Below are 15,760 nucleotides of genomic sequence, written 5' to 3' on the forward strand. Positions count from 1 at the left end.
ATTAATCCATTGCTTTCATGTTCTGACTTGTACATCGGATATCTCTCTTGGACAGTTGTTCTATGGTTACAATATAAACCACTGTGCATTTATTCTATGAGGCTGTTCTTTTAGACCCAATCTTCATGATTACCAATACCAGATGATCTCGAGACAACTTGGATATTTTGCTTTCAAAGGAGAGATGCTGTAATTATAGACATAATTTTCTTGTACAATTGCTTGTATTTGGAAGATTCTAGGTAGTGAGATTGCTTCCACAGCTACTCTAGTAAATGTATGGGCATGAGCTCATTTGTACCCTGAGTCAATGAGATGCTTCTGTTGGATCACCAAGGACGAGACGAAAAAAGGCAGATTGTTGAGTATAATGGCACAGGAGTACTCCATTGTATGTTTATGGAAGCCCTTTAACACTATAAGTCTCTTAAGAGCTTCTAGGACATATTTGGGTCACTTGGCCAATATGAATTGGGTCAATTTCCCTAAAGTCACATTCTAATAAAACAACATTCTTTTGACCCTATAACATTTTAACTTGGGGGTTTCAAAAACCTATGCATATCTTCTCCCTCTTCTTCGCTATTTTCTCTGTATCTCAGCCATTTTCTCTCCTGTCATTCTTGTTCCAAAACCACCACTACATAAATGAATTGGTCTTGATCTCCTCTTTTCAATTGGTATCAAAGCTAAGCTATATCTCTTGCAACAGAAGTCCACAATCAAAAGAGTGTTATTGCTGATTCAATTCCCCAAGGACATGGAGGTTCTTGGAGAATTCCCATCACTTGAACAAGGAGGCTCCTTGACCACTGGCTGAAGAAATTATTGATATGAGAATTATGCTGCATGGCAATCTGATTGTTTTGGACAGTTTATATTCTGCCCCATTTCCTAACGTAAAATGATATGTAGACTTAAAATTGTTCATATGGACGTATTGAAAATAATAGTTTGCTGATATTAGAATTAATGCTGTAGCAACAAACTTATTTTCGTAACCGAGGGATAACAATAGAGACCTTGAATCGCAATGGAGTAAAACAACAACGTAAAGGTGAAAATGTAAGTGAAGCTCATTTAATTTTCCAACCATGCTTAGTGTGCTATATTTCCTTTCGTCTCATTTGATTAATGGGCACTCTAATAAATTTTACTGTTTCTTAATTGCTAGAGCATGCTTGTATTCCCTTATCGAGAAGTTGGGGAAGTTGTTGGCTTCCGAAACTATACATGCCACCTAAATTTCGAAGAGGTTGGTATCTTAATAACTTTGTGTACAGAGAGAGGCAGAGAATGGAAATGTTATATTAACATCTTTGTACCAAAGTGACATGTTAGACCAATAGTTACATCCATGTGAATCATATAGAATTCTTGTAAGATAAAGCAAAAATGAGATTGATTATAAACTATGTAGCTTTCCTATTTAACTAGGCCATGATCAATGTACATTGATATAGGAATTGTGTGTATAAGTAGTGGAAGTATATGATATACAAATTAAATAAATACATATCTAAGAGGTAGAATGTGAATGGACCAGTCCTTGAGTGCTTGAAATGTATTTGTGCTGTTCTACTCTGAGCATACATCGTGCCATTCCCAGAATGGTCTGATCATGCCATTTTACTACCACAGCCTGTTGAGGATTAAACGGAGCTGTTAGCTGCTTTTCAAGTGAACCACCTAGAGAATTATGCTCAATCTCTGGCCACGATACTACGTATCATCTGATGCAAGCTACATCGTCTATGCAATAATCCCTGCATCCATGGGCACCTAGATAAACCATATTAACTGCTTGGTTAAGCAATAGCTTTCGGGCTCAGGCTCACAACAACATTGGGCTAAGTGATCAATGAAATAAATGGAGGTCCTAGGGCAAGTGCTTATGACAAGGGGCCCAAAAGCAATTTTTTCATAGAACAAAAAAAAAGTTAGATAGCCAATTAAGAGTAAATATGTGGGGCAGAAATTGGCCAAGAATGTAACAATAAGGAAACAAAAGGATATGAAGAGAAAATCAGTTTCTGATGTGGAGATGGACAGAAATGGTAGTTGCAGGACTCTACTATAATGTACACAATGAATCATTATGGTGTCAATGAAAGAGAAGAACACTAGGAGTGTATAAAAAGGGGGATAATGCATAGCCATATCTCGAAGCCTAAAGTAAAAAATTCCCTCATTTTGTTTTTATATTCAGTCGTGAAATGTGTTTTTCCTGAGAAAAATGTCTTATAGATATGCTTCTGTTTGCTACTCTCAGCTTGCAAATGAGCTATACGTAAAGTATACTTTCCGTGTTCAGCTCCATGATTAAAACGTTAGAATATGCTGTTTCCATGATTTTATATATGTAAATGTACATAATTCTTGTACTTCCATTTCTTTAGTTAGGGTTTAGGGTTTATGATTTACATTTTAAGATGTAATATATTATTTGGGCTTGTAGTCCATTTTAGCTTCTTAAAAGACACTAACATGTTTTTTTCTTTCTAGGAAGTAACTACTCGCAAAATTCTTTATGGACTTGATGATATCAAGGATGGAATTGAGATCATTATTGTAAGCGTCCTATCCCAATCATTTTAAGAAACCAGATTATGTCTTTTGAAGATCTTGTTCCAGGTTGCACGAGAAGTTGATAAGCTAGCACTAGAGGAAGCTGGATTTCTGAACTGTGTGAGTGTACCTCATGTACCACATGGTGCACAAACAAAAGCTATTGATAAGAAATCTAAATCTGAGGTGTGTAATCTATCATTTATATTTCCTTTTGAAATTCCTTAAGTAGTTATAGCATATGACATATGTGTCTATGATATCACAGTTCTGATTTTTATTGGCTTATTTCCGTATTGTATCATAGGATAAGGATTTTGAGTACCTCTGGAACTGTCAAGAATATTTGGTGAAGGTATGTTTATTACCTTTAATAATTACCATGTATATGAAAAATGTATTTATGTGCATATGCTATTGTGCTATCTTTTGGTACAGGCTAGTAGAATTATTCTGGCAACTGGTTCAGACGATTATCTCAAAAGCCTTGCAGAGGAGCTTGCACGACGCATTGGCCGGGAGAGGTTAGTAGTGCAAATGAATCACTTTCTGCTATTGGATATGCAGACACATTTCTGTTTTGAATTTCTAGGATCTTGAGTTATTATTCTTGTGGTCAGTAAACTTTTTAGTTAATGTTTCAAAATTAGATGCTGGCGTGTAAATTGGCCACTATATAAAGCTGGGGTGCCATGCAAAGATCCTCTTGAGGTTTCATTCTGTAGATAATCAAAAATTTTATTCCAAAGGGTGAATAGTGCCACATTCTTACATGTGCATGTTTTTGGGCTGATATACTAGGTGCTACAATTCAAGGGACGTAAAGCATTATCTGATATGATCGAGACTTCTGAGCTATATCCAATCCGGGGCCTCTTCCAGTTTTGCGACTTTGATAAAGAAATAGATGATTACTATCATGAACGATCAGGGAATGAGCAAGGTGTCTCAACTGGTTGGAAGTCATTGGACTCTTTGTATAAGGTAATTATATTATAGCCCGAATAGCCGTCCTCTTATTCTCTGGAAGCACAGGTTAACTAACATAATGGATGATGATTAGTCTGAAAATGCCTTTGGGTTTCAGTATTTCTTTAAAGAGCCGAAGCATTTCCGAGTACTCAATGGTTCATCAGATCTCAAAATGTTCCAACTATATTTACTCTGTCACAGCATTATTTTCTCTGAATACCCTCAATTCTTCTAAGTTGTCATCATTTCCCCGAATATGTCTGTTCAATTGAGAAAGAGAAAAAGGGAATAAATTTACCATGTAATTGGGTTAAATAGCATATATTATTTACAAAGAAAGAAGGAAAGATATATTAATGTCTCTTAAGAGGCCAAAATGGCCTATAAGACCAAACAAAAGATTACATCTTTAGAGAAAAGGAGTTAGTTTCCCGTATAATTAGTCAAACAGCACATTTAATTGCTTGAGCAAGGGATTTCCAGTTAGGTGTTATGTAATGTATAAGTATTGCTTTTGAATTTCCAAAAGAAGTAAATCAATATTTAAATCTGAAAGCAAGTTCAATCACAAGAATTTTACTCACAGTGCAATCCTCTTTATTCAGATTATTGCAACCAAGAATTGCATTTATTTAAGCATATATTAAGATTGGGGGAGAATAAAATGTCAATTGCTGTAGGTTGTTCCAGGGGAACTTACACTGATTACGGGAGTACCTAGTTCAGGGAAGAGCGAATGGATCGATGCACTTTTATGCAATTTGAATAGGCAGAAGAATTGGTCATTTGCTTTATGCTCAATGGAGAATCAGGTATTTTAATATGCAAAACTTAGTAGAAGAAATTGGTCAGTTACAAGCTGACAGCAGAGAGCAAGTGCACAATATTACTTATATGGCATATTGCTTATTCTAGAGTCAGTATTTCAAACACTGTATATTCTTTTTACAACACATGAAGTTCATTTTATTTATGTTCTTCGTAAATTCTCTCGCTGAAGTTCTGTGAATCCACGCTTATTTGATCAAACTCATTGTTATATTGTTTCAATATTTCTAATCTAAGGTGAAAGAGCATGGAAGGAAGCTTCTTGAGAAATATTTGAGGAAGCCATTCTTTAATGCTATGTGGGTACTGCAGCCTAAAAGGCTGAATTTATTTCCCCATATCTTAGAATCATGTTCATAGTCATAACGTGTTTCATCTTGAAGGAATGCCTCTCAGGTACTCAAATGGCATTAAAAGGATGAGCGCAAAAGATTATGAGCTTGGAAAAGCTTGGTTGGATAAAACTTTCTATTTGATAAGGTATGAAACACTATCATTTGGTAATCATGTTTGACTTGCATGTCTCAGCGTGATATTGTTGAACGTTTTGCTTTACCTCTCTTCTATATTCTGTAATTTTTTTGTTTGTGTTTTGAACAAAGGTCACATCTTATATTAATTTAATTTGAAAATCTTCTCTTCTATTTTGCTATCTATCTTCTATCTTCCCTAATTCCTAAACTTCTCAATAGAGAAATTATCTTCAATGTTGATAGATGAAAGTAAATAGATACATGTAAACAATCGTCAATGGTCATAACCTGATGCACTAGGGATATCTAGCTTATTATCTTATTTAAGAAGTGGTCTTGATATTTAGAGATGAATGTAACGAGGCCTTCTGTTCCAGCTCTTGTATATGGAACTACCGAAAATTGTAAGTGCATGTATACATATCATTCCTGTAATATGAACCTGTCATTCATGAAAGAAATCATATAAATATGCTTGAATCTAAATAATGTGCACTCTTCTCTAAGCAACAGAGATTTGGGGACTGGGCTTTTATAGGGCATGTAACTGGCAGATCTGGGGAGACCTTTAGTCTTGTCATTAAGGACCAAAGCATCAGTGCTTCATCATATATCCACCCAGAGTTACTCCAAACCCCAATATTGAGCAAGGCATTATTCCAATCAGTGACTAGTATCCAATGTATCTGGGAGCTCCCTAAGCCAAGGTAATGGAGTTGGTACTTATGCCATAAAATTTGCTTGCTGAACATGAGATTAATCATTTGGTTTCAGTCACATGGCATAAGTATAAACCCACTGCTTCCATTCCACTATAGATTGGATTGTCCATACCTAAAGATGATCAAAGTGGAAAAGAATAGAGTGATTTGAACTGATGTCGTTAAATAAGATCGTGAAAGAACATGGATTAACCCCATACTATATCTTGGTATGAAGATGTTCTACTATAAGGACTCAATTTACACATGTTGCAAGATGGATTTATAATTAGGTCTTGTATGGATACACATCTATGGCTGCTCAAGACCTCTTCATCGGGTAGACCTTGAGATAGGCAGATAATCTATTGAAGAATGATTACGCAAATTGTGCTATTGGGCAACGGGGATGGAAGGAACATTTTTCTACCATTGTGCTATTTATGAGATAAGAGGGAAATACAACTACCTCATTAAACAACTCTTTTTTGCTCCATTATACAAGGTGATATTATATGAAGACCAATGGTGATTGGGATTGTTCTTACAACCACAACAAATCATCAATAAAGAACTATCATGACTTTTTGTAGCTCCATCACTCCCCATGCTACAAGTCAAAGAAGGGCTGCATAGGTGGGGTCTCAACCAAGATATTCGAAAGGGATTGCAGTAGATTGGGTAGTAGAAATGTCTCATGTATGAAGGCCACAAACATCTAGACCACAATCATGTTACCCTTGTCATTGTCAAATATGGCCATTATCACCCGGCATCAAAGGTGCTTCCCTTGGAGGTTTCTCTATACTGGACTCAAATCACGTTGGATATTCTGAAGGCTATCTAACTTTAGAATCTTAGTTACTTATATTTTTTAGTAACCTATGTTTAATCATTCTTTCTTGGTTTTCTGTTCACAAAATCTACACAACATTTTAATATGTAATCTTTTACTCAATCTTATAAGCCGTTCTGACCTCTTCAAAGATGTTAATGTATATAAATTTTCTTTCTTGATAAAACTAATCTTATGCTGTTCTGAAAGATGAGACAACATTTTAAGATATAATCTCTTGTTTGGTCTTAGAGGCCATTTTTGCCTCTAAAACAATGTTAATATATCTTTCTTTCTTTCTTTCTCATTGTTCCGATCAGTGACATTTATCCAACGTCTTTGGGAGCTCCCTAAATGAAGGTACCCAAGGTTGGCACTTATGTCATCAAGACAACTGGCTGAAAATGGAGACACTCATTGTAGGTATGCTGAAATGCAGCAATGGTTTGAGTCACATGGCACGAGTATAAATGCACTACCCCCGTTCCAATATAGACTGGATTGTCCCCATCTAAATATGACCAAAGTGGAAAAGAATAGAGTGATCCGAACTGATATTATTAACTTGGAAAATAAGATAACATGGATCACTATCCAATGCGATGCGTAGTGTGATAGGGCAGCTGCGAACTTCATCACATCAACTACAGATTGAGGTAGGCAGATATACACGACTACCTCTAGAAGAGAGAATTTGCCAATTGTGTTATCAAGGAGTGGAATCTGAAGAACACTATGTTTATCATTGTAGTGTCTTTTATGAAATCCGAGGGAGATACCATTGCCTCTTTAAACAAGGCTTTGGCCCACTACGCAAGGTAATGGAATATGAGGACCAACGATGCCTAGGACTTTTCTTACTAGAGCTCAAGAGACATCAGGAAAAGTTGTTGAAGTATACAACCACACAAGCTCATCCACAAAGAACAATCACAACTTTCTTTAGCCCCATCACTCCTACTAATTCTACAAGGCTATCAAAGGATACACAAATGGGCTCCTGATCAAGACATAACAAAGAGGTTACAATATATTGGGCAATGGCAATTTCCCGTGCACATAGGCCCCGGCCCCATGGACCACGACCTTGACACCCTTGTCATCGACAAGTAAAAGCCATTATCTCCTGCCATCGTAGGTGTTCCCTCGCTTTGGAAGCATTTCCATTCAGGATCGACCTATGTGAGAGATCTTTCGAAGACAAAAGCTACAATATACCTAGCTTGAGAATCTCACGTGTGCCAAAAACCAGATTCCCTCGTTTCTTTTCTTTTCATCTTATTTACGTTTATATTTACTGTGTAATATTTATTTTATTTTGATTTGTTCTTAAAGACGAGACAACACTTAAGATGTAATCTCTTGTTTGGTCTTATAGGCCATTTTGGCCTCTTAAAAGACGTTAATATATCTTTCTTTCTTTCTCAAGAATGGATTTCAAGATCAGAACCCAAATTGTTATCAAGATAGGACAACATTTCATACCCATGATCCTATACATACCTGGGACTAACAAAATTAGAATATTACATTGCAAACATCAATCCTGAATGTTAGGTTTTACAAGGCAAGGCCTATTGATCTTATTGAACCTTTTCTCTCGTAGAGACCTAACACTCCACAATCTATCGCACAACCTCGGTATGAAGTTGCAGTATGGCATCTAAATCATCCAAGTATTAAGGCATGTAAGGTACAGAAGGAAGGGCTAGTAGAGAATGAGTATCAATTGCTTTTTTACATGCTTTGCATATAGTGCAATTCGTGAAAACTATGATGACATATTAAGAGGGGAGATGACTTGAGTGTCACATTAAATAGAACATTTGGAAGGTTGATATCATATGTGTTTGCCTTCTTCACACATTGAGACTTGTGCTTTGAAGCATAAATATCCCTTTTTAGGAAGGAGACAGACATCAAGGAAATTTGTGCACTTAGGTCCCAAGGGTCAATATTGGCCTCTCTATGCACGCTAAAAAATATCTAATCTAATTTAATCTACTACTGGTCAGTGAATATCGGAGCCCTTGTACCAACATTGCGGCCTTCTCGTTTCATGTAAGTCTCCATGAGGGCCTTGTTTTAGAAATGACTCCACAAAAATATCCTGATGGAGGATAAAATCTTTAAATCCGTTACGTGGTGGTTCTAATAGAGATTCAGTGGATAACATAAAAAGAGATTGAAGATGACAGTAGAGTGTGAGGAGGAGATCCTTGTGTTTCAATGTAGGCATCCTACAAATGACGACCACATTGTGTCAAGGTGTTGTAGGTTTTCTACAGCACCTCATGTTTTCCTATCCAGCCACAATTCTTTGACTAACAAAGCCCGTGCGCCTTACTCAAAATGCCAATCCCTGGCAATGAACTCTCCTTCTCCTTATATAGGTTTAAGAGCCAATCTACTTGTAGCATGAGCTGCCCCTTGTCCCCTACACTCAACTTTTGTAAAATTGAATTCCTACAATCATTTTACCACTTTCCTCATTCCTATATAGTGCAAATTGTAAATTACCATTTCTCCCTTTTATTGTAAAAGAGGGGGCCAGGCATTGCTACAGAAACCTGAATATGAACATATAGAAATATAAATATCACAACAAATTGACTAAAGCCAAATCGTAACGATTGAGCTTGTAAAATATAAGGTGCAAAAAATGAATATCTGTTGGTGTGTTATAGGGTAGGTAAGCATTTAATGCTGAAAATAGGTGCCCCTTTCTTTGTAAAAGAGGGTAACAGGGCTCATTTTTGGGCTCTTCATTTTTTGGCGTTTTCGGGGGTTCGGGAGCACGCCTAGCAAGTATAGCTATACAAATATTACTATATGTTGATATTGGGCTGATTTCTGACTCTCCAGAGGGACTACAAAGATATCTAAATGCCTTAAAGCTATTTTGTACGGACAAAGGTTTATCAATAAACATAGATAAAACTAAATTGATAGTGTTTCACACCACTCAAGCATGGGTAACAAGATCAGAACCAGAATTCTTCTTGGGAAAGGAAATGGTGGAATACATACGCTCCTATACATACCTAGGAGTAACATTTACAAGGCCTAGGTTCTCCTTATGGGAGGTTGCTTGCACCCAACTTTCTCGTGGATAGGCAGCCTGGATATGCAGCCCTTGGTGCTCTCAAGAGATAATGTGCACATTTGCAGTTCCAAGAGCCACAAACTAAGCTGTTGTTATTTGGTACACTTGTCACACCAACTCTTCTCTATGGAGTAAAACATGAGGACTGAGTCTTAACAAGACAAATCATTGGAAAGATTTAGAGACCTTTAGTGTCAATGATTGCCCGCATGATAAGGAGCAAAGCATTGGTGCCTCATGATATAATCCGGGCAGAGATGGGAGCAACACCTATAATCACCAAGGCATTGTTCTGATCAATGACACGTTTCCAATGTCTATGGGAGCTCCCTAAAAGAATGTACCCAAGGTTGGCACTTACATCATCAAGACACTTGCTGAAAATGGAGACATTCATTGCTGGTATGCTGAAATCCGGCAATGGTTCAAGTTACATGGCATGAGTATAAATGCACTACCCCCGTTCCAATATAGCTTGAATTGTTCCCATCTGAATATGACCAAAGTGGAAAAGAATAGAGTGATCCGAATTGATATTATTAACTTGGAAAACAAGATAACATAGGTCAGCCCCAAAATATCACTTGGTTTGAAGATGGCCCACTATAAGACACACCGTCTTATACCCATTGGAGGATGTATTCATCATTAGGCCACCTTATATGAACATACATCTATCCTATGCGCTGCACAATGTGATAGGGCAGCTGCGAACTTCTTTACTTCAGTTACAGATTGAGGTAGGCAGATATACATGAATAGCTCTAGAAGAAAGAATTTGCCAATTGTGTCATCAAGGAGTGGAATCTGAAGAACGCTATGTTTGTCATTCTTTTATGAAATCAAAGGGAGATACCATTGCCTCTTTAAACAAGGCTTTGGCCCACTAGGGAAGGTAATGGAATATGAGGACCAACAATGCGTAGGACTTTTCTTGCGAGAACTCAAGAGACGTAGGGAAAAGTTGTTGAAGGACAATAATACAACACACAAGCTCATCCACAAATAAAAGTCACAACTTTCGTTAGCCCCATCACTCCTACTAATGCTACAAGTCTATCAAAAGATACACAAATGGGCTCCTGACCAGGACATAACAAAGAGGTTACAATAGAATGGGCAATACAATTTGTTGTGCACGTAGGCCCCGGCCCCAAGGACATGATCTCAGCACCCTTATCATGTACAGATAAAGGCCATTATCTCCCGCCATCGTAGGTGCTTCCCTTGCTTCGGAGACCTCTCCATTTTGAATCGACCTATGCTAGAGATCTTTCGAATACAAAAGTTACAATATATCTTACTTGAGAATCTCACTTGTAGCCAAAATCAGATTCCCTTGGCTCTTGTTATCTTATTTACTATTATATTTGCTGAGTAATATTGATTTTATTTTGATTTGTTGTTCTTAAAGATGAGAACACTTGAGATGTAATCTCTTGTTTGGTCTTATAGGCCATTTTGGCCTCTTAAAAGACGTTAATATATCTTTCTTTCTTTCTTCAAAAATTTGAGGTCTTCTTCTTCCTCGCATTCTTCATTTCACTTGAGATGGTAAGTTCTTCTTCTTCTTCTTGTAGAGTGATTCAGGCTTTGGTGGGTGGAGAGTGGAGTTGGACCATTCTGGTGGTACATTGATACCAAGATACGTAAAGTTTTGCATATATTATAGATGTTCTTCCTTAGGAGGGATTTCCCTCCTCCCTTTCCAGCTCACACAATGGCTTTACGAGGGATAAGCACATAAAATTAAGACGATATTTGCGATTAAGTCCAAAAGAATCTTTATTTGTAACAGAAAATCCCCTTTACATAATTGGGTTTGCAACGGTTCTCAAAGTGGCTATATTGGTGGCAAGAAATGTGTACAAAATGTTACCATTAAAATGAACTGGCGACTAATCGATGAGGATCAAAACTTCGTATTCTTCGACAGGCCTGCCTCTTATTGATGTGGGAAGCTTTGTGCCACTTCAAAATCCCTTCCTTGACCACTAGCTATGCCTCTCTCCTCCAAACAGGGACAGTAGCCTTGACATTCTCTGAACCATAATAGAAATTATAAGCGTTGCCTCAGGACTTCAAGCTAGATGGAAAAGTTAGTATATGTTGGAAATTCAATGTAACTAGAGTGATGCTCATGGATGGCACGTGAAACTAATCTTTTTCAATGCCATAGTAACACAAGTTTTGCTTTATGGAGTAGAAGTGTGGGGAGGCACTATCCTCTTAATGCATGGAATGAGATTCTGAAGATTTAAAAGATGTTTTTAAGGAGACAATTGGGAGCTAAATCCACTACCTCGTATTAGGTTATGCTATTGGAAAGAAATGTTTGACTTATCGAGACATTGGCGGGAAAAGAGTCTATGGATGCATTACAAAAGTCAAGAATATGCCAAATCATAGATTACCACATGTTTCTTGGATTGTTTGATGTAAACTACAAGAGAAAAATTCTGTCATCCAGTTAGGTAGTTAACAATAAAAAATGGTTCATAAGATTGGATGTTGAATATCTATTACATCTTTAAGTGATGCTATGAAATATGTAGTTATGGAAGAAAGGTTAATGAAACCACTAAGGGAGAAGTGTGAATATGGCAAACAGACCAAATTAGAAGATTGCAAACATCACTTTGATTTCAATATAAGGCAAGAAGGCCCATTGATGTATTCAACCTTATCTCATTACTAACATGGGTATTAACTCTCATAGACTCCTGACATTCCTTTGCACTCAATGACACAACTTGGTATTGAAGTTACATTATGGCATCAAAATTGTCAAATATAAATGCATGTATGGTATGCAAGGAATGGCTAGTAGAGGATGAGTATCAATTGCTTTTTACATGCTCCCCATATGGTGCAATTCATGAAAGCTATGATGACATATTAAGAGGGGTGATGACTTGATTGTCACACTAAAGAGAACACTTACAAGGTTGAGCTCATATATTTATGCCTTATTCACAAACCAAGACTTTGTGCTTTGATGTCCGAATAGAGGAAACACACATCAAGAAAACTTGTGTACTTAGGTGTCATAGGTCAATATTGGCCTCTCTATGGATGCTAAAATGTATCTAATCATAAAGAACAAAAGAAAGAAATATTAATATTGAGAACCACATTAATGAAAAGTATAATATTACAATTTTTTCTATCGCTACTCGTTTTAGCGTTTTACAAATGCTTTCTGTTTTTGTCATTTTACTGTTTCATGCAACCAAGATTCAGCATAATGTTGATAGTGTGGAGTCGAGGAATTTTCTCCTTGTAGCAATTAAATCAGCACATGGTTAATTGCAATCCCGGTGTAGAAACAGGTCAAGGTGAAAGGTGAAAGCATTGTAAGGCTGAGAAAAGAATGTATGTATACTTCCTTAAAAAAGTGAGGTTGACAAGAGAGATACCCTCCACCTATTTCAGTTCAAATATAGTTTGTCATATAGCTCTTCCCATTGGGTAAGCACATCATTTATGTGATATTCCTTGGAGTGGAGGAATCATAGTTGTGTGCTTGACTAATACAACCTTATTCTTTGGGGGTACTTGTAAGCCATGTAGATGATCGATAATCAGTAGTGAATTTGGAGCAATAATGTGCAAGCACTAAGAGGCAATTTCAACGTCTAGGTTTTCTTAGTCGCAATGTGTTAGTTATTTGTTTCTTAAGAAGTCATGATGCATTACATAGAATGCACTATGTGTGGCTTTTCTTTATATCCGTTTGAATCATGCATAATATTTACATCTTCAATTATATATAATAAAGTTTTTTCTCTTAGCCCTTTGCTCGATACGGAACCCAAACATGGTTTGAATGTTATGCTGAAATTAAATCCATTATACCTCTACCATAAGGATATGATTTGTTATAGTTTTATGCAGATGTGAAGATGATGAACTTCCTTCAATTCAGTGGGTATTGGATGTTGCAAAATCTGCAGTCATGAGATATGGAATACGAGGTCTTGTAATTGACCCATACAATGAACTCGATCATCAGCGGCCTGCAAACATGTAGCAGATTCTTGTATTACTGAGAACATTGTTGAGTTTTTGAGCATGCATTCAGTTTTTATCATTGTTTGGCATGCATAGACTTTTTTATCAACTCGCACAGCTAATTTTCAGGACAGAGACGGAATATGTCAGCCAAATTCTTACGAAGATCAAACGTTTTGCTCAGCATCATGAATGTCATGTTTGGTTTGTTGCACACCCAAAACAGGTATATACATTAGTGATTGCTATTTTGTGGACTTTTTGTTTTTGTAGAGTTATTTCAGGCATTACTTGAACTATGATGGTTGGCCAGTTACAAGCATGGAGGGGAGATGCTCCAAGCCTCTATGATATCAGCGGGAGTGCACATTTTGTAAACAAATGTGATGTCGGCCTTGTGGTGCATCGCAATAGAGATCCTGATAAAGGCCCAGTTGATCAAGTTCAGGTGTTTGTGTGGTACTTGAGATCTAAGATGAACAATTTTTTCTGACCTAACGAAAACATAACCTTTATATGGAGATGCATGCATATTTTACAGATCATTGTTCGGAAAGTACGAAATAAGGCTGCAGGCACAGTTGGTGATGCCATCCTGGACTATGACAGGTATACTACTTGCATCCTTCGATTAGAGGCTGTCAAATAGTATATGAATAATCTATTATCTCCTTGCATCCTTCGATTATAGCCTGTCAAATAAAGACTGTAGTTCAAAATTTTGAGATGAATTTTAGAGAGAACCAACTGTGTTCAAAGCCTTACTAATTTAAGGGAACTTGATTGATTTGATTATCGGACCTTACTAGAGATTAATGTTTAAATATTAATACTGCACTAATTGAAGAGAACTTCATTGATTCTATAACAGGATCTTACTAATTTAAGAGATTTAAATGTAACAAATCTTTGATAGTCATATTGTGTTTTGTATTTAGTTATGGTATATATACAGGAGTTTTTTGTAGGACTGTGATCCTTATGTTTATCTTAATTTGATGAAATTGCAGAGCCACTGGGGAATACAAGGATTATAGATAACAAACAAAATAGTGTATAGGTAAATTAAGTTTTTGTAAAACACATTTTTGTTGTATACAAATCTGAGAAGAAATCCAAACCTTTTAAGATGCCATTGCATCTTTGTGAAGATACACATAATTCACAATCAATCTTCAATGCAATGTATAGAGATTTGGCTGTTTTTGAACGTGTGGGTGTCATTTCTTATGTTCCATGTCCTTTAATGTGAAGTCTCGCAGTGTTATTTAAATAAATGATGCAATAGGTGGTTGCGAACTCTAAAAGCTTAATTTAGTTGCAAGTGCAATGCTAATATTAAACAATTGAATGGAAAACAACGAAACAATTATAATACACTTAACATTACTGTATGTTTGTTTCTTCAAGTTTCCATTGTGTATGATAAGTTTTTCTGTATGAAGAATTTAGTACCCCAAAATTTTAAAGTCTCATACAAATTAATCGAGTGTGGTATATGGGGTTATAGAGGGTAAGGAAAGTCAGAAAGGAAAGGTCAATGAAAACTTCTAATTTAAAATTTGATTTGTCTATCAAGGATTGAAAGAAACAGATGTGGCAAAGTTGAGGATCTTGCCAATTGGAAACAAGATTATGGATTCCCATTTTTAAGTGGTAAACTCATTAAAGAGGGTGTGACATGAATGAGTACATAGAAAACCCATAAAAGGTTCAAAATGCAGTTCACAAATGTCCAAGCATGGTAATATAGCTATTCGTGTACTTCATTGCTAGAGGGGAAGGTAATGTCAATAATAATATTTGAGGATTCTTGTCATGAACATGGAAGTTCCTGAAAATTGAGAGGTTTTTGAAGGGGTGTAGTAAATTGTACAATAATCATGTCAAAGGATCCCTCATAAGTATATATGCCAAAGAAACTTCTAGAATTTTTATATCTTGCATGCTTGATCTTTGATTATGTTATGGTTTCTCGTAGAATAATTGATGTTTGGATACTCGTGACATTACGTATGTATCCATGACTAAGAGGTGCAATTATGTTACATGATGCCATCAATCTTATATTATTGAGACTTCTAGACCATTTTAAACTTTGTTCTCATGAATATTGTAGATGAATGTTGTGTAGCTACACATTAATAATGTTGATGAGTTCTTTGTTAGAATGTACGCCTACTAGTTTGTTAGAATGAGTGTCTAATGATGGCATGATTTCACTCTTGAAGTTCTTTCTTCATGCATGGGCGCATATATAAGT

General features: G+C 36.4%; 1 protein-coding gene across 1 annotated transcript in view; it reads left to right on the forward strand.

Moving 5' to 3' along the window:
- LOC147857713 (primase-helicase Twinkle, chloroplastic/mitochondrial-like) overlaps positions 1-14,707 on the forward strand; it is a 28,281-nt gene extending 13,574 nt beyond the window's left edge. Inside the window, exons 6-21 of the mRNA XM_087327688.1 lie at positions 982-1,065; positions 1,175-1,255; positions 2,506-2,571; positions 2,635-2,754; positions 2,876-2,923; positions 3,007-3,092; positions 3,219-3,279; positions 3,370-3,552; positions 4,221-4,352; positions 4,606-4,667; positions 4,765-4,848; positions 13,381-13,512; positions 13,627-13,723; positions 13,811-13,945; positions 14,039-14,106; positions 14,508-14,707. Of these exons, the coding sequence (XP_087183814.1) occupies positions 982-1,065; positions 1,175-1,255; positions 2,506-2,571; positions 2,635-2,754; positions 2,876-2,923; positions 3,007-3,092; positions 3,219-3,279; positions 3,370-3,552; positions 4,221-4,352; positions 4,606-4,667; positions 4,765-4,848; positions 13,381-13,512; positions 13,627-13,723; positions 13,811-13,945; positions 14,039-14,106; positions 14,508-14,538 (1,470 nt within the window). The 3' untranslated portion in view covers positions 14,539-14,707. The remainder of the gene's footprint in view (positions 1-981; positions 1,066-1,174; positions 1,256-2,505; positions 2,572-2,634; positions 2,755-2,875; positions 2,924-3,006; positions 3,093-3,218; positions 3,280-3,369; positions 3,553-4,220; positions 4,353-4,605; positions 4,668-4,764; positions 4,849-13,380; positions 13,513-13,626; positions 13,724-13,810; positions 13,946-14,038; positions 14,107-14,507) is intronic.
- Positions 14,708-15,760: the final 1,053 nt, after the last annotated feature.

This window comes from Azolla caroliniana, unplaced genomic scaffold, assembly GCF_043228905.1.
Source record: "Azolla caroliniana isolate FFs.n. ecotype wild unplaced genomic scaffold, voAzoCaro1.0.p SCAF_11, whole genome shotgun sequence".
NCBI classification, from domain to species: domain Eukaryota; kingdom Viridiplantae; phylum Streptophyta; class Polypodiopsida; order Salviniales; family Salviniaceae; genus Azolla; species Azolla caroliniana.